General features: G+C 40.3%; 1 protein-coding gene and 1 non-coding gene across 17 annotated transcripts in view; both read right to left on the bottom strand.

Moving 5' to 3' along the window:
* The window catches only part of OSBPL6 (oxysterol binding protein like 6), a 226,856-nt gene that overhangs the window by 38,191 nt on the left and 160,923 nt on the right, over positions 1–27,742 (bottom strand). For 9 of the 16 annotated variants that reach the window (XM_055396931.2, XM_055396933.2, XM_088830403.1 and 6 more), the window contains 7 exons: positions 25,614–25,667; positions 24,163–24,276; positions 23,886–24,056; positions 20,512–20,644; positions 12,117–12,220; positions 11,471–11,563; positions 2,369–2,534 (listed from right to left, as the gene is read on the bottom strand). In XM_055396931.2, the coding sequence (XP_055252906.2) occupies positions 2,369–2,534; positions 11,471–11,563; positions 12,117–12,220; positions 20,512–20,644; positions 23,886–24,056; positions 24,163–24,276; positions 25,614–25,667 (835 nt within the window). Of the gene's footprint in view, positions 1–2,368; positions 2,535–7,043; positions 7,119–11,470; positions 11,564–12,116; positions 12,221–20,511; positions 20,645–23,885; positions 24,057–24,162; positions 24,277–25,613; positions 25,668–27,742 lie in introns of all 16 variants that reach the window. The other 7 variants (XM_055396929.2, XM_088830446.1, XM_055396932.2 and 4 more) reach the window with 4 other exon arrangements.
* LOC129538765 (small nucleolar RNA SNORA79) lies at positions 1,964–2,106 on the bottom strand. Its single transcript, XR_008682306.1, has one exon. It is a non-coding gene; the product is annotated as a small nucleolar RNA SNORA79 (small nucleolar RNA).

The following is a 27,742-nucleotide window of genomic DNA, read 5'->3' as shown; positions in this document are numbered from 1 at the left end:
AAATCAACATATATACCTTGAACTTATACAATGTTACATGTTCATTTTATCTCAATAAAGCTGGAAATTAAAACAAAATAAAGGCAACTAAAAACAACCTCCACCCTCATTTCCACATACTTAACAACAGACATTTGTTATGTCTGGCAGTCTTTAATTCTGAAACACAAAAATGTTGAATTTCTAACTCTTATCTTTATAGTAACAGTTTCTGCAAAATGTAAAGTCTTCTAAAATAGGGATTTCCTTGTAAGAGAAAGGTTATTTTTAGAAGAAGTGGAAAAATGTAGCAGAAAATAGTGACCAGAATTAAATGGGAAAAATAATGGGATCATAAAGAATGTGCAATTCATTGATTCATGAGCTAAGTTCTAGTTGTCATCAATTTTAAGGTAATAACTTGATAGCTGAAATACATTAACCCAACTAGCAGCTCTAACAGGAGATTCTCATTTATTTCAAAATCCGTAATTTCTCCTAAAGAGTTCACTCAATAGTCATATAAAAGCCACCTTTTTCCCCAAGCACAGCTGAAAAGAAAATATGCTGCTTCAACAAAGGCTTTACAAGTCTGTTGAAACTTGGATTACCTAAAAGCCTCAGGAGTGCAACCAAATACATAAAGCTTTCCTGGGGCTACCTTCAAATTTACCCGTCTTCCTTTAGAAGCTGTGCTATATTTAATTCACACATTTGCTGCCTCATTTTACCTGTTCCTACAATCTTGCATTAAAAGCAAAAGTTACTGGCTTCCTGATCATAAATCTATGCCGTTACATAAATAATTTAGCATTGCTCTAATGACATGATTAGCATCCGGTTAAGATGTAATAAAAATGTACAAGGAGTAAAACAGGTGAGAGTTGGCCTTACAGAATCTCAGTTGAAAAATCTGTAGAAAAAAAAGGTGGTTGGGGGGAGAAGATTTACTTTAGTTGCTTCAGGATGGTGGAATTAAAGAAATCTCTGGTAGCACGTCTCTGCTGATGGTTTGAGAGTATGCAGTTTTGCTGACTTCACCTTTCTCAGAAATACCTGCAGTGTACACCTCTTCTTTTCTTGAGTCACTAGGCTTTTGAATATTATGGGGGGTGGTACTTGAGATGTTTCATTTAACACACATTTTCAAGAATATTTTATAACCTATTGCCAGCAGCCCCAGAGGAAATAAATGCGAAAAATTCATAATAAGATGTTAGTGACTGAAAACAACATAATGTCTTTCTCCTAAAGATTATAATTTCAAAAGACAATGACTGGGAAGGCACTATTATAAGGTAAAAAATGAATTTCGGTGGCCGAAATTTAGATACTTTAGCATTAAGGGGAGGGAATTAATTTAGGAGCTGCGGCTCTTCTTGGTGAACACGGTCAAGACTGTCCAATCCACCTGCTATCACTCTCCTGCTTCTGATCTATTACACTGCTCTCTGTGCCTGATGACAGCAGTTGAGCTTCTGTAACATGACTTACTGAACATTTAACATCAAAAAAGAGACTCCAAGGTGGGCTGGATGTCCACTCTCCTCTAATCTGGACTAGCAGTGAAGGGACAACGCTCCAGACCCAGAGTTGGCCACTTCCATTGCAATCCACTCCACTTGGAGCCCCGAGCTGCCGTGGAAGGGGAGGGGAGAGGGACAGAGTTGTGTGCAGCCTCCCAGCTGTCCAACCAAAGTGCCAGTGAAGCCCCCTTGAACCATTCAGCCAGGCTTCCAGCTGAATACCACGGAGGGAGTCCAGCTGATGCCACGGAGGACAGAAGAACTGCTTGGCTGAGCCCTCTTGATTCCTCACCCACAAACTGTAAAGTAAAATCAGTGAGTGCCATTTAATTTGAAAAAAAAAAAAAGGTTTCAAACAGAATCTGCTAACTCACAAGTATGTATGACATGATAAAAAAAAAGATGCTGAATAATATTGTGGGCTCGTCTGCCTAGCATAATATCTTATTTTTCTCCCTAAGTGTTTGACTCTGCAAAATCAGAGAATACATAGATAATCCCATTACCCTAATATTCTCTGAGTGAAGAAAAAGCAAATTTTGATTTATGATGACCTAAAAACCTAATGCCAGGCCTGAAGGCAATAGGAGGAACATCATCAAAGATAACACCCTTTTAGTCTTGCTGTCTTTTCTCACCCTCAATAATACTTTCTTTCCTCAGTCAAAACTGAAACCCTATGATGTGTGTTTTCCCAGGAGGCAGTCATCATATCCCACTGTGTTTTATCTATAGAACTGCAATAAGTCTATACACCATTTGACCTTGCCACCATGACCACCTAGACAAGGGTAAGAGAATGAATGGCAACTTCCCATCAAGGAAAAAAGCCGCTATAAAGGGCACATTATATTTATTGTTACCTTTCTGTGCAATCAGACAAAATTCTTCTTGAAGCTTTGTATAATCCGTTGAACTTTCCAGAGGGTCTGTGAGGTGGCTAGGGGGAGTCTGAAATTCAATATCTGCACAAAGGTTGGGGTTGGAGGAATGCAAGCGAACTGGGGACATGGTAGCACTGAAAGGAACCTGAAAAGGGAGGACACAAATTATTAAAGAGCAGCAGCACATTGTCCTACAGTTGCTTACATAGAAAAGACCTATTCTATTCTCCAAAATAATAGATTCCTCTCTGATGACACACTTGGAGACAGTACACGTCTATTTGGCAGGTGGTTCGGGTAGGAAGGAGTCTGTTTCCCGTGGTTGATTTAGTACTGCTACTGACTCACTGGCTGCTGACTGTCACAGGCAGAGATGCTGACAAAATGACAGGAAGAAAGGGCACAATCCCAGACAGGCTTCAGCACTGAACCCACTGAAACAACACTGGCAGAAAGCAATCTGAACCGAGGGGGAGCTGACCTTCTCTCACAAAGTCTGGGTGTTCAAGTCAGAGGGCTTTTATGCTGACTTCTCTCTGAGCCTGGAGCAATAAGTCACTGAACAGGTAAAAATTCAAGAGGTGCATACACAGAAAGATTCACTTGCTCCACTGTCATTAGATAAAACATAAGTAAGTTTAATACTATATATAATAATGGCTTAAAGAGACCTGCAATTAAATTTGAAATTGATTTATCAAAATGCACCTGTAAAGGAAATATTATATAAATTACTATAGCTACTTTTGTATATGACACACAACTCTCTTACATACATGAACGTGGCTTATGAACTGGCCAAAAAGCATTAAGTAAAATAAAGTCATACTACTATAGATTTTCCCAAATGGCTAGAGGCACTTCCTTGCCTTGGATTTGGGCTAGGCTTCTGATGGGTGGAGGCAAAATACTCATTCTCTCTTCTTCTAGAAGGTTCTACCTGACCATTATAAATGCTGTCAGCCAACCATTCTTGGAGAATGAGAATGCTAATTCCTTTTATAAATCAGAACACCAGTAACCTCCCCTAATTCTTACTACACAGATATGCATTCAATTACCTTCAAGAACCAGACTTAAGACACCTCCACAAGCTGAATTTTATATAAATTAAAAGCTAATTCACAACCTCTATCTAATAGAAAATATGCTGTAGGAGGAAGGAACCAATATTTTGTCTGATGTATAGGTACGCTAGAACCTCTTCCTTTCCTCAGTTTTTGACTTAGCTTTAAATCTCATGATAGAAAAAGGGAGGCGAAGGGGTGAGAGAGAGCAAGCAAGACTGTGCCTGTGCCCAGAAGACACAGAGGATGGAGGGGAGGGAGAGACCCCCAAAAATCTAGCCTGAGCTGCAGTTTGTGGGTCTGGATGATGGCAATTGAGACTTAAGAGGGTCCTTAGGATGCAGCTTGGTCCTGGCAAGGAGTTATTTATCTCGAAAGATATTCAGGCTTCCCAGGAAAGAAAGAGAGAATGAAGCTTTTTCCCAGATTCAGCTAAGTTAAGCATGGTAATATAGGATATCTGAAGCATTTGTTATCTGGAGACATCAGAGTAACTCTTCCTCATCCTCCATGGGGGTCCTGGGCTGGGAGATGTCAACAACTCTCCCAGAGACTCTCCCAGAGAACAGATACTAAAGTGCAGATAACCCATTTGAGAAAATGGAGTCCTTGGGTTCAATAATTAGCTGGAATCCTATCCCGGCAACTTTGTGACAATAACGATTGAGGTTTTCTAGGACATCTATAAAGGAATGGGACAATTTATGTAGAAGAATGTTTGAAGGTAGATAAAGAAAATTGCTGACCGTGACTGTGATGATGTTAAATCTATTAATAGAAAGAACAGACAGCCCAAGGCCCTCTAGGAGGGACAGAGAGAGTCCATGGAAATGGTGGTGATGAGGAGGTCAAGGGCAGAGACTGTGACTTGAGGAAATAGAGAAGTTTTCAGATTTAAGGATGTGGTTTCAGGATACAAGGAACTAGGAGAGCATTTGAAAAAAAGGAATGTAGGTGTTTGATGGTGGAAAATGAAATGTGTTGAGGATCATGTAAAAGGGTTTTATCTGCACTCAGGAACCCTGAGACTCCAGGCACTAACCTGTGTAGGACGGTGGTCTCCTCCCTTGAGTGGGCACGGAGGCTGAGGGAGAGGTGGTGATGGGAGGCCCAGGTGCAGTGGAGGCCTGGGGAGTCCAGTGAGGACCCAGGCTTGTTCCCAAGATAAAGGCCTCTCTATTAAAAGTTCAGTCAGATGCTGAGAAGAAAAACATGGCCAACAAGGGCGAGAAAGAGAGCAGACACGAGCAGGTATAAGGAAGACACTGAGCATACACCACTCACAGAGCCCGAGTGAAAAGTCTGCTGCTGCTGTTACTCTGCATCACGTGTCCAGGGTGCCTGTGGGGAGTACCAAGTGCAGGGACTCTCAGGGTTCCCCCATAGGGAGGCGCTAGTGTTTCTCTTTTCCATCCCCCTATTCTGATGGGTCTGGCTGATGGCATAAGTGGACCATCGTGGATGTGTGTGCTAAGAATCAACAAGAACAAATCTCAGAAACATCTTGGGTGTACTTATCTTTGGGAGCAATCTCAGCTGCCCTAACACATCTGAGTTGGGCAAGGAGAACAAGTGACTGGAGCCTCCTGGAAGAATTCCAGATAAAAGACACCGAGCAGGATAGGATGGACTCAAAACATGTGGGCTAATTTTAGTTTTGGGAGGAGGAATGACAGGGAGTTAAGGGGAACCACTGCAGTCAAAGAAACAGGAGGGCTGAGTCACCAATGACAGGTCACTGAGATGTGGTGAGCAGGCCGAAGGAGGCAGAAATGATTTTGTTAGATCCTGTTAGATGTTGTTCTGCTCCGGTATGGAATTAAAAGTATAGATCCTAGAGGGTTTAGAGTACCCATTCCCTCTAATTATTCCTGAATATATGACTAAACGTGCCAGCATTGCTCATTAGTTGCTTTAAGTTATTCTTAACCTCTATGGTCACAGTTACCCTAGGGGGGAAGGTGAGCATTAAGGTGAAGCATCCTTCCATCTTTCAAAACCTTTTTCTCTTGCACTTCCAAATAAAAAAATATATAAACCTATTCTATTCAAACAGGTTCTAATTTCAGTTTTATTATATTCATTATATATTTATCTGCAATTAAAAATTGAACACAGTAGACATACAATCACTTCCTGCATGCCATCTGAGAAGTATATTATTCAAGGAAACATCTGTATTTTCATAAAATGACTGACCTTTCCTTTCCATACTGAGATATTGTTCTCTAATAATCATGTGGATTTCTGAATTTTGTAAATGAAAGGTTACATTTAAGAATTAAAAAATTGATTTTACATGTATTTATTGTCAGAATCTGCTACCATGTCAGTTAGATACTTTATTCATCTTATCTGAATATATGTGTAAGACAGCCACTAACTATGAAATCAATTTAAAATATTTCTTTGTCCAAATGATAGAACTGTGAGTTTCAGTCACTTCCCTAATAAATTCCAAGTCATTAGTTCATTTCATAATCAAAATCATTTCTATCTCTCAAACAATCCAGCTAAGTACCCAGATATAAATCAAGAGTCAGTCACTAGTTATGGAGCATAAAACCAACAATCCATACACCAATATCCATTCTCCTAGAATGCAACCAAAATCTTTTCATATTTTTCAGCAATTTTAGTCTTAAAATATACCAGCAGCAAGGGCAAGACTATAATTCAGGAAATGTTATATAACAGCCAAAAAACTAATGTCTGCTATGAACTCACAACTCTGTATTTACAAAGTTGATAGGACATTATGATTATGATTAAGCAAATATTATGATGTCTTTTTATCCAGCATACGGTTCTTGTGTTTACATATTCTATTTCATATTCCATGTGGATAGTTCACTATTCTAAGCAAGTTTTGGTTATCTGCCTTATCTATCTCAATACTTCCTCTATCTGCCTAAAATCCATACTATTTTCTCTTAAAAAAAAAAAAAAAAACCAAACCAACATCTAGATGTGAATTAAACACCATTTAACTTTGTGGTTTTCTCCTTTCCACACTATATTTTCTGATTTTCAGCTCGATATTCTTTCCAGAAAGCAATTTTCCTTTGCTAAGTGTAAGTTTGAATAGCCACTGAGAGAGAGCATCAAAATTCACCTTTTTGTACTCTCTCATTTCTTTATTCTCACATCCTTTTCAAACAGTCACACTGCGACCAAAAAAGCACAACTTATGTCTGTAGTAATTGACTTTTCTTAGAAAACCCGAAATCAGTGAGCAAAAGTTCTAAGACCAGGATGGCAAAAAACCAAACCAAACCAAAACCAACCCCCCCCAACCCACACCATTTAAGAAAATCCCACATCCATCCTTGAATTTAAACTGTCTCTGACACTGAGGGTAGGAGCAGAGATCTGGATCACATGATAGTCTTCCATTGCAAACCCAAACACCTGTGTGCGCGAGACGCCTGCCACGCAGACAGTCAGAGAACATGTGAGAGCTCCGCCAACCCAGGAGGGCTGTGCTTGATGCCATCATGCGAGCGGCACCATTAGAGCAGGGGATGACACCAGTACAGAGCTTCTCACTCTCTTTAAACATCCACTGGAGATCGAAATCCACTCACTGTTGTAGCCACTGCTGCTGCTAGCCTCTGCCGGCGCCGAGTTGTGCTGAACTGGCCCTTCGCAGATGGCCCTTCCTGACAGTGAATGAGAGAAGAGGAGGGAGGAGAAAACACGGGATTGGGGAGGGGGATATGGGAGGATGAAAGATAATCAGACAAGGGAGAGGGAGAATTTTTAACTGAAGTTGACTTTTGCTAAATCTTAGCATTGAAAAGAGCTTGAAGGAGCATTCATCATGCCATGAGAAAAGTCTATCATGCAGACCACCCAAACACTTAAATCTATTTGCTGAATATAACCCCTACCCCAAAAGGAGATGGAAAGTTATGAAGCGATGAAGAGTTTACGATTTCAAGGTAAAATCAACGTACCTTTTGTTTTATTCATGCAATGCTATGTTATATGAAGCCAAAAGGCACTCAGTAAATGGAAGCAAAGGAAAAAATAAGTTTGGGGGAAAGTGACTAAATAAATAATATGCAAAGGCTAAAACAAACAGGTTGTAATGAGAGCCTCCTGTTGGCCACGAAGAATTTTTTGTTTCTTGCTGGAAGGAAAAAGTAAGGGGAAGGATACCAGGAATATTCAACTCCCCACTTTCTCTCCTCCTATAAAGGTCTCTGGGATTCAGTACTAAGAATGGTGTTGGGATTTTCAGATTGAAGAATTTTCCAAGGAGGCAGCCAGTCTCCATAGAATAGGAAGGTAAACCTCAATGTGCTCAGTCTTTTGGGACAACACCTATAAAAATCAACTATGAAAACCTGAAGGCATATGCTTCATTTAGTGATGTGCACCTATGCCAGTAGAAGACTCTCAGAGCTTTTCTTTCTGTCTTCTCTTTTTGGTGGACAGGATTAAGGGATAGTAATATTTCCTTCTAATCAACTCAACTATACTTGTATTTGACAGACCCTGACTCTTCAAGGTTGTGAGAATTAATTTCAGTTCCAATTAGCTGAAACGCTCTCAGAGTCACATAACAGTCAGACTGAGAAAAAAAAAAAAAACCCAGCATGGCTGTGTTAGTCTTTTTGGACAACAGAAAAATATTTTAAATTCTTATATCTCCAATTCTCTTTAAAATTTCCAAATTACATTCACAGTTCTCTTCCATCTTCACAAATCCTTTGTGTACATATACATATATTATTATTAAACACAAACACATAATCTGTTTCAGACAAAACATTTTCTATACAAAATCTCTTTATGCCTACTGTAGTTAGAAAAAAATGAGAAAGAATGTAGTTTTACTCTTCAATGTAATATGAGCATCTGTGAGTTCCAGGATGAATGAATGACAACAGATCATTTATCTGCTACCCCATACCTCCAACTATTCCTCATTCTCTCCAGTATCTAGGGACCTCGTATTTAATTCATGCTATTAGCAATACAGGAAATCTAGTAGTAATCTCTTCTCCAGCAACCCTTATAAAATCATTCTCTTCTTGCCATTCTCCACTCATTTAAAACACAACCAAACTGTTTTATTGCATAATGATGATACTGAGATTTTTATTAGAACCAGAAATTTGAACTTTAGGACACAGGGAAAATTTTTCCTAACAGGTAATTCCACAGAGACTTCTAGGACACATAGTGCCTCCAATGAATTACTCAGTGGATTCTTGAGCTTCACGTAGAAATGTGGTCCAAATTTTAACATTCACATTCAAATCAACAGTGTACTTATGTAAGAATAAGCAGTCAAACATCTCGTTTAACATGTTCTTCATTTTTTACTTTCCTGAGGTCAATGTTTTAAATGATCTATTTTATAATTATTTCAAAAATTACAACTACAGAATGCTAAAGACCAAGTTCCATAAAACAAGATCCATAACAACAACAGAAATAACAATAAGCACTGCCGCATCCACAACACAGTTCAGATTTCCTCCATAAATGGCTGGTGGACTAAACGTTCCAGATGCCAGAGGACGAAAAACGAGCCATTTACTACAAAAAGCCCCTCATTCAGAGAAAGTGATTCAAGTAGTGAGACGATTAGGAGCTCAAAACAAATACTTGGAACCATGAGACGCAGTTCTAAAGGTCAAGAAACATTTAAAACAGGAGGAGTAAATCTGCATATTAGGGTGGGAGAAAGTGGTGGGTATGTTTAATCCGTCACAGTAAAAATAAATGCTGTGCCTTTCTGTAGATAAAAAACTGATGAGTAATGACATTCATATTAGTCATAGTCATCGCTGGCAGATTTTTACGGTTTCCCAGTAAGGTATGATGGTGAAGAAACTTCTGGTAACTTCGCAGTGATAGAGAATGAGCATTCTAAGGGGTCTTGGAAGGTCGCTGGTTTGAGTGAGCAGAAAATGTCTAGAGGTTGTACTAAATTCTGTAGCATTCACGCTACGATCCTTTGCTTTACCAGTTCAAGTGGAAGTGAGGTTTTTCTGGAAATGATTAACAGCTTACCACTACCCCTTCATCTATTTATTTCCACAGGAGTTGGAACTAAATTTCCTACTTTTGAAAGTTTAACACTTTCTTTGATTATGGGGATGAAATGATTTCAATTCTCCCCCAAATAATTAAACTAGAATCACAAGGGCCATTTTGCCACTCTTTGGCAAAACAGAAACAAGACAATAGAGCATAAATGAAACTTTATGAACAAAGAATCAACCCCAGAATGTGATATAAATATGAAAGAAGAATATTTTCCTGCTTTTTGAACAACTTCTTTTGATGATTAAAAAAAAGAAAAGCCTTCATCAAACTCTCCACACATTGAAAAGCACAGCCCAAGAATGGGAGGGTTATTCAGAGTGGCATTCCGTTTGTTTCAGAAAAAAAAACCCTGAGTGACTGTGTTGGTCCTCGAAACTGTAAGAAGACAGCCAGCGATACTGTGCTCAGTCACTGAGAACCAACCTACTCCAGACCATAGTTGTGGATGGCAGTATGTTCAATGGGATATCTTATAAAAAAACAAGATTGAAATGGTAACTACCCACAACTGTGCCTGCTCCTATGACGCTGGCCTTCTCCAGTTATTCTATTTATAATTAAGGTTCTCTTCCCCTACCTATGATAACCATAGATACTATGTTTTAAAAATACACACACAAAACTAGACAATCACTTGCTCAAAAATATGGTACTCCCGAAAGCAATTTTAGGCAATTTCCTTGTGAAGTCATTTGGCACATTTGTCTCTACAGTATTAATGTTCTGAATAGAAGGGAAAAAAACAGAAAAACATACTGAACGAAAGACCACAAAAAATTGTGTTCACACAATGTGGACATTCTAACTGAAAAAAAAAAAAGATCTTTATTGCTTGCAAAAATCTATTTTCAAATTAATCAGATTAGTAAACAAAGTAACGAAGAATTGGTTATTTACACATTTAGAATCAAAACACAAAGAATGTTATCAGTAAAATCAGAATTAAGGAAGAATTATTGTTCTTATTTAAAAGACACTGAAATATTCTAAAAAGCAGTCCTTCTTTGTGTTACAGACTGATTTACAGCATAATAAAAAGAAAAGCAAAACAAGAAGTCTAATTCTGATTGTGCAGGGCAAAAGTCCCTTATAATATTAATATATAGTTAGGACTGGAGTGGTAAAATTTCAAGCTTAAAGATCTGAAAGTAACATGAATTTTGACATGAGAGGTTGTAGGCATTTACCATATTTTGTATCATTGCAATGCAATGACATAAGAGGATCTTACTTCAAAAATTTTCAACTATTCATATAACTTATTTTAAATGAATTTCAAGTAAATTTATTATGAACCATGAAGATGTTAGTTCAAATTTTAAAAGTGACTGTTGATGGCAAATAATATCTATTTTTGTAGAATCACAGAATTTTAGAGTTGAAAGGTAATCCAGAGATCATTAATGCAACTCTATCACTTTACCCAGAAGTTAATGGAAGCCCAGACAATTTAACAGAAATAAATGAGATTATACTGCCAGGAAATCACAGTAATTAGACTAGAACCCAAGTTTGTTCATTTCTAACCTATTGCAGTCTTCATCTCATGTACTGATAGACATAAGATTGGACAACACTAACACATAAAAGGCTCCTTTAAGATTTAGTATATATAAATGTTCATTACAACCCATTTGACTTTTAGTCTAGATTTTTAAGGTGACTTGTTAAAATATATTTTAATGGTTCAAAGGCCATAATTGAGAATGAAAATGCCACTTGACAGCCATATTACATAATTTTAAGCTTTCTTTTAAATTATCTTTACTTATGCCACAATAAGAATAGATTTCTCACTATTTTAGATAATATAACTCAGGTTGAAAAGCACTAGCTTTAAAGCAGTTAACAGTTGCTTTAACCTTTTAAACTTCTAAGAACTGATACAGAAATACTAATATTTTAAAAAAAGCTATAAATATGAATGAAGGAAAAGTAAGGTCTGTACCTGCAGTTGTATTTTTGTATCTTTGCTGACACTTTTTGTTCTCCATCGTCTTGTGACCCGCTTGTCTTTCTTTGAAATATCTACACAGTTAGCCTACATTGCATAAATAGTTAAAAGCAACAAAGCGTTACTAAGTTAACACAGATAATACAGGCATAGACAAAGACAGCACAGCAAGTTAGTAAGAATCATTGTTAGATACCGAAAGCAAACCAGCCAGGAGATAAAGGTACATCTGATGCATAAAGGGTATTAAAAGCAGAGACAAAAACAAAGCATATTTTTCTGCTATGCAAAATGAAAACAGGATTAGAGACCTTTGGTGTTTTTTTGCTACTTGAAAAGATAGCACAAATTCTTACATTACCCAAATTACACCTTCATAATTATCATTTCTAATGCAAATAAATGTGGAAGAATGATTCAGATATTCACTTCTAGTCTGTATTTAAATGTACAACATTTTAAAAAAGACATCTTAACACAATGACACCAAGATTCAAAAAGTTATTAAGAATAACTCCAGAATATAAGCTAATCTGTATTATAGTTATGTCCCTTTAAATATTGCCTTATATATTCATAACAATTCAGTAAAAATTCTGAGTGAATATTTTAAGTTCCTTTGACCAGCAGCTATGTTTACCTGCATGTCAGTAAAGTTAGGTGCTGACTGAGTTCTCTGAAGTATTTCCAAATTTTGCAGGAGTTTGCTAAGTTCCACAAGGTTTGACTGGCAGTGTGCAAGGTCTAAAACAGATCAGAAATAAAAATACGTTACAACTGGGCAGGAAGTGATGATAATAAAAGGCAGTCTATCCAAATTATGGCAAATATGATCAGGAAGATCCACGTTTACAGGACGATGATAGTGGCAAATGAAATAAAACAGACCCTTCTCTGGTTTAGAACCATAAAACCACTGATTATTTATTGGATGAATTCAAAACCCACTCTTACAGATGGACGATTAGTGTCGAAAGCCATTAAAATCCCAGTGAAACTGGGAGATTCTGCTGAGATGGCCTTTGTCACATCAGAAGCACACTCCAGGGAACTTCAGTGGTCGTCCAGTTTTGCTGTTGGGAACGTGTCTACCTGCTGTGAAGGTCTTCGTATATAGGACTCAGAACCCCTGCACACCCTACAGAGAGCAGGGCAGCAGCAATACACTAGGGGCCAGGCCCCACCCAGGCTCCATCTCTCGGCAGCATCTGCCCTAGGCTGGAGTCTGGCTGAGCTATTCAAGTGCTGCTGTTGTTCTTCTAGGGAACTCTTGGCCATCAGTGGCCTTTAAATTCCTCAAGAGAGGAAATGACCATGGAGGTGGCAGACCAGAGTAGAGAGGAGGCCAGGACTCTTCCATCACTCCCTCCTCATTTCAGGGGAGGCAGCACCATTACACTCCTCCCATTTCCCCCCATGAAGAAAATAAAACAAGTGGTTTGGATGGGTAGGAAATACAAAAGATAAGAGGGAAGGGATGAGAGAGAAAAGCAGTACAAAGAAAGAAGGAAGGGGTTGGAATGGAAGAGGAGAAAAGATGGTGAAAAGAGACCTCATATTAACTTGCCTTAAAACTGCATCATAAGCACCGTGCTGACAGGGACATAACCTAACACTGCCTATCCATTCAGCCTTCTATTTGCTAAATACTACATTCATTCTTCTTAATAACTGTGATTATTCTATACAAATGGTATAAGAGGGTAGTATAGAGATCTAAAAATGGGGCTTAAAACCCTTTCTAACAGAATGGAAAGAGAACTTGGGGAATGGATTTGATCGAAGGCAAAAGGATTCAAAACTAAGGGTTGGGAAACATTGATTTACTTTATATTTCTCAGCTGTAGTTTTCTTACCTGTTGAGTGGTAACAGTTAATATTTACTCTCTTACCTTCTTAATGAAAGTAGCAACTGAGATGGTCAGTCAGTCAGTCAGTTCAGTCAGTTAGTCAGTTCAGTCGCTCAGTCGTGTCTGACTCTCAGCGACCCCATGAATCACAGCACGCCAGGCCTCCCTGTCCATCACCAACTCCCGGAGTTCACTCAAACTCATGTCCACAGAGTCGGTGATGCCATCCAGCCATCTCACTCTCCGTCATCCCCTTCTCCTCCCGCCCCCAACCTTTCCCAGCATCAGAGTCTTTTCCAGTGAGTCAACTCGTCGCATGAGGTGGCCAAAGTATTGCAGTTTCAGCTTTAGCATCAGTCCTTCCAATGAACACCCTGGATTGATCTCCCTTAGAATGGACTGGTTGGATCTCCTTGCGGTACAAGGGACTCTCAAGAGTCTTCTCCAACACCACAGTTCAAAGGCATCAATTCTTCGGCGATCAGCTTTCTTCACAGTCCAACTCTCACATCCATACATGACCACGGGAAAAACCATAGCCTTGACTAGACGGACCTTGGTTGGCAAAGTAATGTCTCTGCTTTTTAATATATTATCAAGGTTGGTCATAACTTTCCTTCCAAGGAGTACGCGTCTTTTAATTTCATGGCTGCAATCAGCATCTGCAGTGATTTTGGAGCCCAAAAAACAAAGTCTGACACTGTTTCCACTGTTTTTCCATCTATTTCCCATGAAGTGATGGGACCAGATGCCATGATCTTTGTTTTCTGAATGTTGAGCTTCAAGCCAACCTTTTCACTCTCCTCTTTCACTTTCATCAAGAGGCTTTTGAGTTCCTCTTTACTTTCTGCCATAAGGGTAGTGTCATCTGCATATCTGAGATTATTGATATTTCTCCCAGCAATCTTGATTCCAGCTTGTGCTTCTTCCAGCCCAGCGTTCCTCATGATGTACTCTGCATATAAGTTAAATAAGCAAGGTGACAATATACCGCCTTGACGCACTCCTTTTCCTATTTGGAACCAGTCTGTTGTTCCATGTACAGTTCTGACTGTTGCTTCCTGACCTGCATATAGGTTTCTCAAGAGGCAGGTCAGGTGGTCTGGTATTCCCATCTCTTTCAGAATTTTCCACAGTTTACTGTGATCCACACAGTCAAAGGCCTTGGCATAGTCAATGAAGCAGAAATAGATGTTTTTCTGGAACTCTCTTGGTTTATCCATGATCCAGAGGATGTTGGCAATTTGATCTCTGGTGCCTCTGTCTTTTCTAAAACCTGCTTGAACATCTGGGAGTTCACGGTTCACATATTGCTGAAGCCTGGCTTGGAGAATTTTGAGCATGACTTTACTAGCGTGTGATATGAGTGCAACTGGGCGGTAGTTTAAGCATTCTTTGGCATTGCCTTTCTTTGGGATTGGAATGAAGACTGACCTTTTCCAGTCCTGTGGCCACTGCTGAGTTTTCCAAATTTGATGGCATATTGAGTGCAGCACTTTCACAGCATCATCTTTCAAGACTTGAAATAGCTCAACTGGAATTCCATCACCACCACTAGCTTTGTTCGTAGTAATGCTCTCTAAGGCCCACTTGACTTCACATTCCAAGATGTCTGGCTCTAGGTCAGTGATCACGTTATTGTGACTATCTTGGTCGTGAAGATCTTTTTTGTACAGTTCTTCTGTGTATTCTTGCCACCTCTTCTTAATATCTTCTGCTTCTGTTAGGTCCATACCATTTCTGTCCTTTATCGAGCCCATCTTTGCATGAAATGTTCCCTTGGAATCTCTAATTTTCTTGAAGAGATCTCTTGTTTTTCCTATTCTGTTGTTTTCCTCTATTTCTTTGCATTGATCACTGAGGAAGGATTTCTTATCTCTCCTTGCTATTCTTTGGAACTCTGCATTCAGATGCTTATATCTTTCCTTTTCTCCTTTGCTTTTCGCTTCTCTTCTTTATGAGAAAATTCTCTGAAAACCAGAAACTGTCTTTATGGAATATTAATTGCACTATGTTTAATCACTCTTCTAGAGCCTTAACTTGGAACAAGCCTCACCATTTCTTGACACTTCTCATTTAAAATATGGAAGAAATGAAATCCTTGGCAGAATTTTACTCCTTGCCTAGGTGTCTGGTTGTACATAAGGATTATAAAAATTTACCCAAGACAATAAAAATACCTTTAAAAAAATCTCTAGAATGTCATTAAATCAAGATTAAATCTATTTTTAGAATCTGGGAAAAAGGAAAAATTATGCCAAGAAAAGACTGTTGAGATAGTTTATAACAGTAAAAAATTGAAAACTTAAGTATATAGTGGTTTACTTATTTTCTCATCATCCCTGCTGCTGCTGCTGCTAAGTCACTTCAGTCCTGTATGACTCTGTGAGACCCCATAGATGGCAGCCCACCAGGCTCCCCCGTCCCTGGGATTCTCCAGGCAAGAACACTGGAGTGGGTTGCCATTTCCTTCTCCAATGCATGAAAGTGAAAAGTGAAAGTGAAGTCGCTCAGTCATCTCCGACTCCCAGCGACCCCATGGACTGCAGCCTACCAGGCTCCCCCGTCCATGGGATTTTCCAGGCAGGAGTACTGGAGTGGGGTGCCATTGCCTTCTCCGTTCCTTCTCCCTACTTTGTCCTAAAAAGAACTCTATCCAATATTCTGTAATAACCTATATGGGAAAAGAATCTGAAAGAGTGAATATATGTATATATATAACTGAATTGCCCTGCTGATATGAACATAACATTGTAAGTCAACTATGCTGCTACTGCTGCTGTTGCTAAGTCACTTCAGTTGTGTCTGACTCTGTGTGACCCCATAGACGGCAGCCCATCAGGCTCCCCCGTCCCTGGGATTCTCCAGGCAGGAACACTGGAGTGGGTTGCCATTTCCTTCTCCAATGGATGAAAGGGAAAAGTGAAAGTGAAGTTGCTCAGTCGTGTCTGACTCTTCGCGACCCCATGGACTGCAGCCTACCAGGCTCCTCCATCCATGGGATTTTCCAGGCAAGAGTACTGGAGTGGAGTGCCATTGCCTTGTCCGTACTCCCGCACAAAATAAAAAGTTAAATTAAAAAATAAAAAGAAACATGTTATCCAATTGTGCAATGATTAAATAAATTAAGGTTCCCCAGTGGCTCGGTGGGTAAAGAATCTGTCTGCAATGCAGGAGACACAGGAGACATGGGTTTGATTCCTGGGTCAGGAAGATCCCCTAAGAAGGAAATGGCAACCCACTCCAGTATTCCTGTTGGAAAATCCCACACAAAGAGGAGCCTTGTGGACCACAGTCCAAAGGGTTGCAAACAATCGGACACAACTAATGACTACACGCTCAGGACACATCCAAAGTTATCCATTTACTATCTCATTTTGGTACCACTGGTTGGGAAGACATTATGCAACCAGCACAGTTCTAAGCATAGGGAATATAGCAATAAAGTAAGATTTATGGAATTTACACTCTGGTTTAAAGAAAATATATACAATAAATAATCTGTACCTTAAACTATTATATACCCATTTTAGTGATGTCATATACTAGTACACAAGGAAGGCACATAAAATACTAATTTAACATTTTGCATCTGTGAGAAAAGATGCTCTCCAAGAGCTAAGAAACTCCCTTACGTACTTGAGATCTGGACTGACACATCCAGACCTCTGAATAGCTAACCTCTTTAAGTTCTGGAACTATAAATGTGCTATGTTATGGGTTTAAGAAGATGTTACATGATGAACTTCTGAACTGCAACCAACCTCAATGATGGGACTCTATAAAATGATCAGAATAGACAAAAAAAAATGTGCTGTGGTAGTTCAAGAAAGGGATAGTTACTGTGGTTTGAGGTCGTCAGAGTAGATTAGACAGTAGAAACTTTTGTGGGTCTGGAGGATTGATAGAGGATTCAGAAAAATAGGAAGATGGAGAAGGGCAGAGTGGTCACAGCAGGTTGAGAAGAACAGCCTGTGCAAAGGCATGGAGGCAGGAATGCGCAAGGACACTCTGGAGATAGCAAGTAAGTTCAATTCGGCCTATGGAAGGCAAGGTTGAAAGGGTAGGCAGGGCTAGAAAGCTGAAAGTTGGATGTTAAATGCTAGGCTAAGTAGTTTGGACTACAGCCCAAGAGTCCACAGAAAACCACTTCAAGAGATTTTTGCAAAAAGTTATTTTAAGAAATAGTGGTCTTGAAGGACTACATATTTTATGTAGTGAACAAAGAATTGGCTTTGGGATTAGTAAATGTGGGTTGGCTGGAGCCCCAGGCTCTCCATCAGGGCAGTGCATAACTGGGAAGATTCCTTAACCTCCACACTTTTCACTTTCCTCATCTGCAAAGTGGGGGCAGCAGTAACACATATATCTCATAGCCAAGGGCAATGGAACGATGCCTGCTAAGTGCTGGCACCATCTGTGAACACATCCAAGAACACTAGTTGCCCAGGAGCCTCTGAGAGCCATGGAATCAGATAGCAAGAGACTCAGGGTGTGGGTACCAGTCAGAGGCTGGTGAGCAAAGAGACAGCATGAGTTGGGTTGGCAGAAATGGAATTCCAGAGGAAGGCAGATGAGGGGGAGTGGTGGGGGGGAAGGTTTCAAAGAAATAACGACCTCAGCCTCAGCAGGATGAACAGGTTGGGTGGGGCAGAGATGACGGAGGTTTCAGGAGTGGTTATGACAGGAGCACTGACAAACACAGGGGAATCCAGGCACTGGGGCCGTTTTCACAGAGGAGACAGGACTGGCTTTTGACAGGCTGGGAAGAAAGCGTGACTAAGTGCATCACAGAAAGGGTCAACAGTAGGGAAGCGGGTGGGAGCCCAGCACAGGCTGCGTACGGAGGCCTGACACACAGAGCGTTCAGCCCTTCCGCGGGAAATACGGTACAGTGACTAAGAGCGCACGCTCTGGAGTCAGACCATGAGTCTGAATCCCAGCTCCACCGTCACTAGCCGTGTCAACTTGGTTAAAGTGACCTGACTTCTCTGAACCTATGTTTTCTCACCTGTAAAGCGGCACTGAGAGGATTGAATGAGTCAATGCATATAGAAGGCCTAGAACAGCGCTTGCTGCACAAGACGTGACCCATCCTATCAACTGCCACCACGACCACTACCATCTTATCATCACCATCATCATCACAATAGAGACTGTGGTTAGAAGCGTGCCTGTTGTTTCCAAAGCACTGAGCACAGTCATTAGGATCAAGTTGATCTGGGTTGGCCCTGCAGCTCTGCCAAGTACTTGCTGTGTAACATGGACAAGTTACTAGACCTCTCTGAGCTGTGGTTTTCCTATTTATAAAAATATGGCTCATAATTCCTGCTTGGTACTGTTGTGAAAATGTATAAAAGACCACATGTGTGAAGTACTTAACTCTGTGCCTGACCCATAGTTTATTGAGCACTCAATAAACTATGCTTATTATTACTGAAGCTAAAAGCAGAATACTCAATCTTGATCAGCCCTACAACCAAGGCTGACCAGAGTAGAATCCTAGTGAAATAAAGGAGGAACAACTGGAAAAAAAAAAAGGGAAAACTTCACAGGACCTAAGCACAGAGGCTCATTAGGCAAGGTCTTGCAGGGCAGGTCAGAGGATGAGGTTGAGAATACAACAGAAATCAGACGGCCTCTAGTTGCCAAGAACGCTTTTGCCATAGAGTCATAAGGGCCAAGTCAACTTAGGGGAGAGAAGCTGGAATCTACAGGCAGGAACAAGGAAAGTGGGAAAGACTTAGGTTGTTCCCAAGAGAAGAGATCATTCCTCCGCTAAATCCTGAAGAAGAGAATGGCAGGATGAGGACTCAGGTGGAAAGGTCAGGATGGGGAGAAAAGAGGGTCACTCTGAGACTGGCGAAAGGGCACAGGGATGGGCCACAGAGTATTTAGAAGCACACAGGGAGACACAGACATCCCCCACCAGTCAGGGGCTTCTTGGCATCAAGGCCGATGTCTATTTATTTTGGTAACATGAATGCACTTTTGTCCCAGTGGACAGTCTCCATCTTTTCAACAACGTTGGTGGCCAGGTTGAATGCCACAAGCATGTACAAGGAGGCAGAAAGTAGAGGAGAGGCTGACTGGCACAGCCACAGGGGCGAGTGAGTCTTTGGTCCGTAGGACAGTGAGCTCAGCTTCTTCCCCAACCTGAAGTTCATAAAGGCAAAGTAATATCTGTGTGTTTTGTGTATACACCAAGTAAAACCCTTTCAATGGAATGTTAGCTTGACACACTTAATGAATATAACATCCCCCTTAAAGTCATATTTTTCACATAAATACTGAGCTTGGGATGTGGAGAGAACTAATAAAAATGCTGCAGACTTTGAGTTCACACATGTGTAGAGCAAAAAAAAAATTTGTTTTGGTCAGGGCATGAACACAGATCACCAAATTTCAATTTTTCTAAGTGAGGTCATAAAATAATGTAACATCTCCTTTCACCGTAACTTTATAAAGAAAAAAACTTAATATTAAAAAATGAATTGGGCCCAATATCACCTAAAAATAATTTAAAAATTAAATCAATTTAGATTTATTAAATACCTGTTTTATTTTTTCTTTTCATTTTTGAATGTCAAATGAAAGCCGTCTCACAGACTGGAAATGGTCTGCGAATCCAGTTTGAACCAACATGCTCAGGTTCATTACATGGAAGGAAAAAGCTTCTGCAGGTCAAGAGGCTGAGAGATGGTATAATGAAGGAACTGTGTACTAGTTCAGAGTATTCAATAACTGATCCAGAGTGGGACAGCACCCCCAGGTAATTGTGGCTATAAAATGCAGCATAACATAGCTGCTTATTGCCGGTAGTTGGGGAAGATACACCGTTCTGTCGGCCGGACAGAGCAGCAGAGAAGGCAGCCATGTAAGTGACCTAGTGGATTGTCAGGAGAGAGGGCGGGGGTCCTCCCGAGGCAGCACTCAGCTGGGTGATTGCCCCCAGGGTCCAGGCTGTGGGAGGCTAAGGAAGCCAGAGGAAACTGCTAAGTAAAGGAGGTGAGAGGGTTGAAGTGGGTGGGAGTCAGCGTAAGGGCCAAACCAGATTCAGCAGTTCTGAGGGTGCAGGAGAATGGACAGGTAAGAAACCCGATAGGTGCAGGACCCATACAATTTGGCCCCTTTGTGTCTGTCTTGTTGGCTCACCCTGAGAGCCCACACGGGGCATGAACTGACCTTCCGCACACCTGTCCATCTCTTCCGAGTCCTGTAGCCAGGCTGCCACCTTGCTCTGGCCGGTCGTGCAGGTCGCAGGGAGGCTGCTGCTACAGGGCAGCGGGGACTGCCATGGAAAGCTGTTTGGCTGCACCTACAGTGAACAGAAAATGTGTAGGGTTAGGTAGAAATAGTACATGTAAGTGACTAAACAGAACACTAGCATCCTCTAAGCGACGGTAGAAAGGGGGAAAAGGGCAAGCTCAAAATACATAAGAAGCCTCTTGGCTGAAAGTGGTACAAGCTCAGGGGAGTAAAAATTCATAGGTGGTAACAACACTCGTTAAGCTGCCGTCTCCACCATACAATGAAGCAGACAATGCTTAAGAATGTTATACTTGCAAGGGCCTGCCAACTCAAATTTTCAATCGTTTTTAATTACCCACTAAGTCATTGGAAGGACTGATGCTAAAGCTGAAACTCCAATACTTTGGACACCTCATGCGACGAGTTGACTCACTGGAAAAGACTCTGATGCTGGGAAGTATTGGGGGCGGGAGAAGGGGACGACAGAGAATGAGATGGCTGCATCACCGACTCGATGGACGTGAGTTTGAGTGAGCTCTGGGAGTTGATGATGGACAGGGAGGCCTGGCGTGCCGTGATTCATGGGTTCGCAAAGAGTCGGACACGACTGAGCGACTGAACTGAACTGAACTGAAAGTTATGGTTGATAGTGTCCTTCTTGTAGTCCTCAACTCATGACTGAAGGCCTTTACTTTTTGAAAGCTCTCTGTACCCTTATGACTAACTCATGGTATTATCAGCCACTTGTGATTCTTAAATACATTATGCACTGGCAAGCATCCTTTCCATCAAAATATTGAAAACTGCATATGCAGTATGACATTGCATATTGAAAACTGTAACATATAAGATGGCAGTCTTGGGAATTCCCTGGCACTCCAGTGGTGAGGACTCGGCGCTTTCACTAAAGGGAGCCCGGGTTCTTCCCTGGCCAGCAAAGTGAGATTCTACAAGCCACACAGCATGGCAAAAAAAAAAAAAAAAAAAGGCAGCCTTGGCAAGTTATTATTATCTATAGCTGACAGACTTTCTATTAAAGAGATTTTACGTGAAATAAAGTTGTATGAAGTAAGTAGATACTAAAGTAAGTGTAAGAAATACTCCAAGAAAAAAGCAGAAACTTATTCCCCTAAACCTGAAACAACTTTAAAACTCCATATTTGACTTTAATATTCAATTACAACTGATTGTGTCTCTTGTAAATTATTATGAAGTGAAGGATGCACATGCTTAGCAAATCCAGACTTATTTATTACCCGCACAGGGCCACAAAGCAATTAACATTCTGGAACTTCATCATTTGATGCCTAGAATGCAAGCAAAGTGATAAAAAGCTCTTTTCCCTCTTTACTGCATTTTGATAAATGTAATGGAAATCTTTCACCGAGTTAGATCTTAGAGGTATGTCGTTTGTAATGAGAGCAATACATCTATGAAAACCAGAGCTGAAGCCCTTTCTTATTCCAAGGCAAACAATGCGGAGGATTTGGTTTCAGTTCTCCATTCTCAGATGTCACCCAAGTTATTTAATACATAACACAAGAGATGAAAATAATACATCTTTTATCAACATTCTGTGCCAAAGACACAGGCAGAAGCTGGAAGAACCAAATGATTAAATATGTATATATTTTTAATATCCATCTAGAATAAAATTCTTGTTTAATTTGGACTAACTCTGGGATTCATTCCATTTTGTGATGAGAACACAGGAGGCCCAGAGAATCTTGGGGACTATCTTGAACATCTTGTGTGTGTTACTCAGTAAGTGCCCTGTTCCCTAATAACCCCGATTTACTGATTCATTAGTCCCCTGGAGAAGGAAATGGCAACCCACTCCAGTATTCTTGCCTGGAAAATCCCACCATATAGCCTGGCAGGCTATATAGTCCATGGGGTCACAAAAGAGTTGGACATGACTTAGTGACTAAACAACAATTGATTCTTTTCCTTTTATTTTAGAAGCAGTTAGTATTAGGGTTAATCCAACACCCTGTTTCTAGGAGAGAAATATTCCAGAATGAAATATGCTTGTGAGCCTTACGAAATACTGGGTTAGCCAAAAAGTTCTTTTGGGTGTTTCTGTAGGATGTTATGGAAAAACCTGAATGAAATTTTGGGTCAACTGAATATAATTAACAGGATTTAACAAAAATTACTTAAATAATGTCTATCAAAAGAGCAATAGCTAAATGCAGCTGTATTTAATTTAATCTGATTGGATGAGTCTTCCAGTTACTCCATGAGGTTTTTCAATGCTTTGTAAGGAAACTTGGCTATATGTTAGTCCACATATCCCTATGTAGGAAAACAGAGAAAAGCAGAACCTTCACTGAAACACACTTTAACTCAGTTCCCTGTGGCAGTCAGCTGTTCAGATGTCTCTATTTTCAATATCAGGTGCCACGTAAGAAACTGGAAGACTCCTAGGTAGTGCAATATGCCTATGGTTCAGAAAACCTAATTATTGAAGCAAAGGCAAAAACAGCTCTCTCCCTGTTCCACTGACTTAACCTTGGTTTTTAATAGGCAACACCTCTAGTTTTTCAACAACACAGAAAAAAACAGCCCAAAGAATAGCTTCAGCCTCCCTTAATCTGGTACAATGGAAAAGACATTGGATTTTGGAAACAAAGATGAAGATTCAGATGAAGCTGAGATGAAGACTCAGCTGATAATGTCTTCTGGAAAAATTCTTAACTGTCTCTGAGCTTTGGATATATTAAAGACTAGAGATGAATGAATGTCCAGTACTTAACACAGTGCCTAGTCTCAAATAGGTCACTACTTATGTTACTGTCGTAATCTCTAGCCCACTTGCCTTATCATGGGGAAATTCACTGGTCTCTTTCGTGGTTATGTATCTATTATGCTGCTGCTGCTGCTGCTGCTGTGTCACTTCAGTCGTGTCCGACTCTGTGTGACCCCATAGATGGAAGCTCAAGGCAAAAAAGCAAGTTTCATTCTGAAAACATCGTGATCTTTTTATTATCACCCAGGAAGACATTGATTTCTAGGTGTTGATTAACCAAATGTTCACTCTACTCTCTAATATGTTTATAAAGCCATGTAAAATTAAGATGTAGTCCATTCATAGGAAAAGTAACTGTTCTCTTGATGATCCACATTTCCATCTAATCTATTCTATACTTGTAATTAACTTTGATGCTAAATGTCACTACTGTCTTCTGAGAGTTAGTTTACAAAGCCAACCTTCTCTTACTGGTTTGTCAAATAAGACTCAGTAACTATATCTGCATAATCTTCCAAGCAATTTCTGGGCTGACTTTTACATAACAAAGTCATACCTTTCCATCCACAACTGAAACATTAGCAGCTGGTGAGGATTCAGCTGTGGAGGTTGAAGGAAATATGTGAAAACTAGCATCTCGTGGTGATCTCACAATTTCATTCTGCCGATACAACCGATGATGGCGCAGTTTGGAGACCCATGTATCAAACCAGTCCTGGGATTTCACCTACAATTGAAAAAGAGGAATAGGTAATGGTGAAGCCAATAACCACTAGTCTAGGCAAATCATTTCCCCAGATATTGGCAGAGAAACCACTGAAAGGCATCTTTACCTTCAAATGATAGATGTGTTCTTCGGTGTCAAGGTCTATTCTCCGAGCTTTCTTTTTAATTGACATGACAGAGAGTCCCACATCAATGCTTCCATGGACCTTCCCTTTTTGGATCTGAAATCAAAAGACTGGTTAAAAGGTTGGAAGGATATGTGATCTGATGTGTTTCTGTACTGAAGTGAGCTTAATGTAAACTCTCATTTATCTACAGGAGATGGAAGATCACACCTCCTGAGCAGAGAGGAAATGGCTAAGGTTCTGAAGTTAAGCTCCTTAATCTGAGGACAGCTGAAGTTGCAGTGACTTTATGCCAATTTCAATAAGTAAGACTATTCATCTCATTCTTGTTTTGGCGTAACTATAATGTCAATTCTTTGTAACTCTAGATTATACAGTTTATATCCTAAGAGATACTTTTTCTGGTTCCTAAAATAACTATGGTCCATCTTTGACCTACAACCCCAAACATACCCAAGTAATCAGCTAGCAGACAGCTGCAGGGTAGAAATGGGCAGTTGGGACTGAGTGCACAGAGCAGTCAGCTCATCTTCCGGCTGCCCTCATCTGATGAAGGACACACAGCTGACTCATGAAGGAGCTAGGGTCAGAACTGAAATCTGAGCCCTCTGTTATTTCTCCCACACACAGTGATAAGGAGAGTGTTTTCCAGTTTTGCATGCAAATGATAACTTTTGATATTAAAGAAAAGTAATTTGGAATAATTTTAGAGCTGGGATGCTCAAGATAAAGGAATGTATGAAACAGAAATGAAGTCCATCAGTTCAGTTCAGTTCAGTCGCTCAGTCGTGTCCGACTCTCCGCGACCCCATGAATCACAGCACGCCAGGCCTCCCTGTCCATCACCAACTCCCGGAGTACACTCAAACTCATGTCCACAGAGTCGGTGATGACATCCAGCCATCTCATTCTCCGTCGTCCCCTTCTCCTCCCGCCCCCAACCTTTCCCAGCATCAGAGTCTTTTCCAGTGAGTCAACTCGTCTCATGAGGTGGCCAAAGTATTGGAGTTTCAGCTTTAGCATCAGTCCCTCCAATGAACCATAGATAAGTCTTAAAAAAACATCAGTAAGAACGCTAAATCTCAGAAAAAGCACATAAAGCATAGTTTATTGAGAAATGCAGGGAAAAAAGTCTACTTGAGTTTTCTAAGACAGAAAGGGTGATTTTTGTTAGTTGGTGACTTTTAGGTTTAAGCTTCTGCTTTTAACAGCATACATTACAATAGTTAAATTTTCATGCAGCAGTTTGAGATTTTATGCTAGTTTGAACATAAGCATAAAACACACCTTCCACGCAACATGGAAGTTTGGTAGGTTGTTAAGTCTTACAGGCACAGAAACACACAGAACTGGTAACTACGGCACAACACTTGTACACTGTGGTGTTGACTCACTTCAAGCAGAATTCGAAACCAATCTCTTTGTCTACTTACATCAAGTGGTGCCTTTGAATACTTTAACATTCCATTATCCAGGACAAAAAAACGCTGCAAGAACCAAACAGTCCCCAGTTACTATCAGTACTTTGAATTACATAAAACATTCACAAATGTGGGTCTAATATTGCTTGGTACTTATTAATCAATACGTTTGACCATTTCCATGTATTTGAATTTAGTGCACCTGGCCACAGCCAGTCACATGAAATGGTAAGGAAATCTGAGCTCACGTTCCATACCATTTACCTAGTAGGGTTCTTTTACACATAATCCAATGGGGATGAAATCTTTCACCACAGTTCTTCTTTTCTTTTTGGCTGTACCGCACAGCTTGAGGAATCTCAGTTCCCTGACCAGGGATTGAACCTGGGCCACAGTGCTGAAAGTGCTGAATTCTAACCAGTGGGCCACATGGATCTCCCCCATCACCAGTTTTTCTTAATGGGGGTGTGGGGGTGGTAGGAGGAACCTCAGGGCCTACCTCTAGGACTTTCTGAATGAACTACACTGGGGTGTTTTTCAAAATAAGAAATGAAAATAAACTGAGTTAGGTCACAGTGATTCTGTGAGGAACTTGACTGCTTGTTTACTTTTCCACCTTGGAGGTAAATTCTTGACTTTCCCTAGCTACCATGGATATTTCTGAAAATACCCATGTCTGTAAATAGAAGCCAGTGGACTGGAGCTATGAATAATGAACTATCTGGAAAGTTTAAAAAGTAGTCTTATCAATATGCTTGCATCTCCACTTAGAAAAATACTTCCATTTCACTATTAGTAAAACAGATTAAAATTATTTCTAAACTCTATTAAGGGGGAATAAATATATATATTTGGAGTGGTTTTTATCTCTTCCAAGATACTCCTGGTCCAGTCCAAATGAATCTAGCTATTTTTCATCCACAAACCTCAGGAGCTCTTTGTGGTTGATTTCCTTTCGAAGGACAATTGACAGGAGAACAAACAGCTCCCGTGATCCAGTCAAACAATGGGTCCAGGGTCCTCTAGTCTCCACAGATGCAGGTAAATTACTGTGGCTGGTAAATTACTCGGCTGGGAAATTTTTATGTGACTTAGGAGCTCTAGGCTGCTGAGGTGACAGGAAGTCAGGCCTGGGGACACCCTCCACAGAACTCACTGTAAGCCCTTTGTTACAGTTCTAGGGGGCAACAAGTAAGCTCCAGAAGAAAGAATCTCTACAGCTGAAAAATACTTGATTTTTTGATTGCCTATGACTTGGGCAATCAAATGGACTGATGTTTGAATAAATACAGTATCACAGACCAGGAGCAAAGGAGATGCAAGGGAGGATCTCTTAGCTACTACTGCTCATGTAGCAAAATGTTCTAAGGGAAGATCCAGAGACAGCTGCTGTTGAACCACAGCCAATTTTGCTGAAACATGGACCGAGAGTGCTAAATTAAAGTCAGCAATTCAGATAAATGTGTTTCTTTGACCCCTTTCTTCTATTTTTCCATTTCTATCTATCAGAGAATTCCAGCAGAGATAACCTATAGAAGGGTCATGGGGAGGAGATAAGCAAGGCCATTGATTTGAGGAATTGCAAAGTGGGAAGGTCAGAATGAAAGGCAAAGGTGCTTCCAGGAAGGTGTAAGGCCAGTTGACCAAAAATCCAAGAGAGATCAAGGGTGGAGAGAGATTCCTGGTACTGGTATAATATTATGGGTTTGAGGAGACTGCCACGGTTTCTGACAAGTGACAGAGAAGACTCTTTGACTTGCTTTTATTCCATCCTCAGAGATAGGGAGTTGAGGCAACATTTCCCATCTGTTAATTTTTAAGTCCTTCCCTTAATTTGCAAAAAATACATTTCCTTAAGGATGTTATAATCTATAACTCCATTTTTGAGCCAATGGGCAGCAACCACCACTCCATTTGCACCCCCAAATCTATCTGCCTTGAGATGAAATCCATCAGCAGATGTGGCAAGTAATGAACCTGTTCTTTCAGTGATTCTAGATAGATCCTGGTGGTCTATCCAAAGGCTTGTACTGAAAACAGAGGACAGCATGCTTCTCCTAAGTGTCCAGAATTCTTGCTACTCAGGTCACTGCAACAATACAGTGCAAAATATTTTCTTCATAATTAAAACTGGAAGATGG

The sequence above is a fragment of the Moschus berezovskii genome, chromosome 2 (genome assembly GCF_049115385.1).
Source record: "Moschus berezovskii isolate FMDL1 chromosome 2, NW_MosBer_1.0, whole genome shotgun sequence".
NCBI lineage: Eukaryota > Metazoa > Chordata > Mammalia > Artiodactyla > Moschidae > Moschus > Moschus berezovskii.
This window is presented reverse-complemented; position numbering and strand designations above follow the sequence as displayed.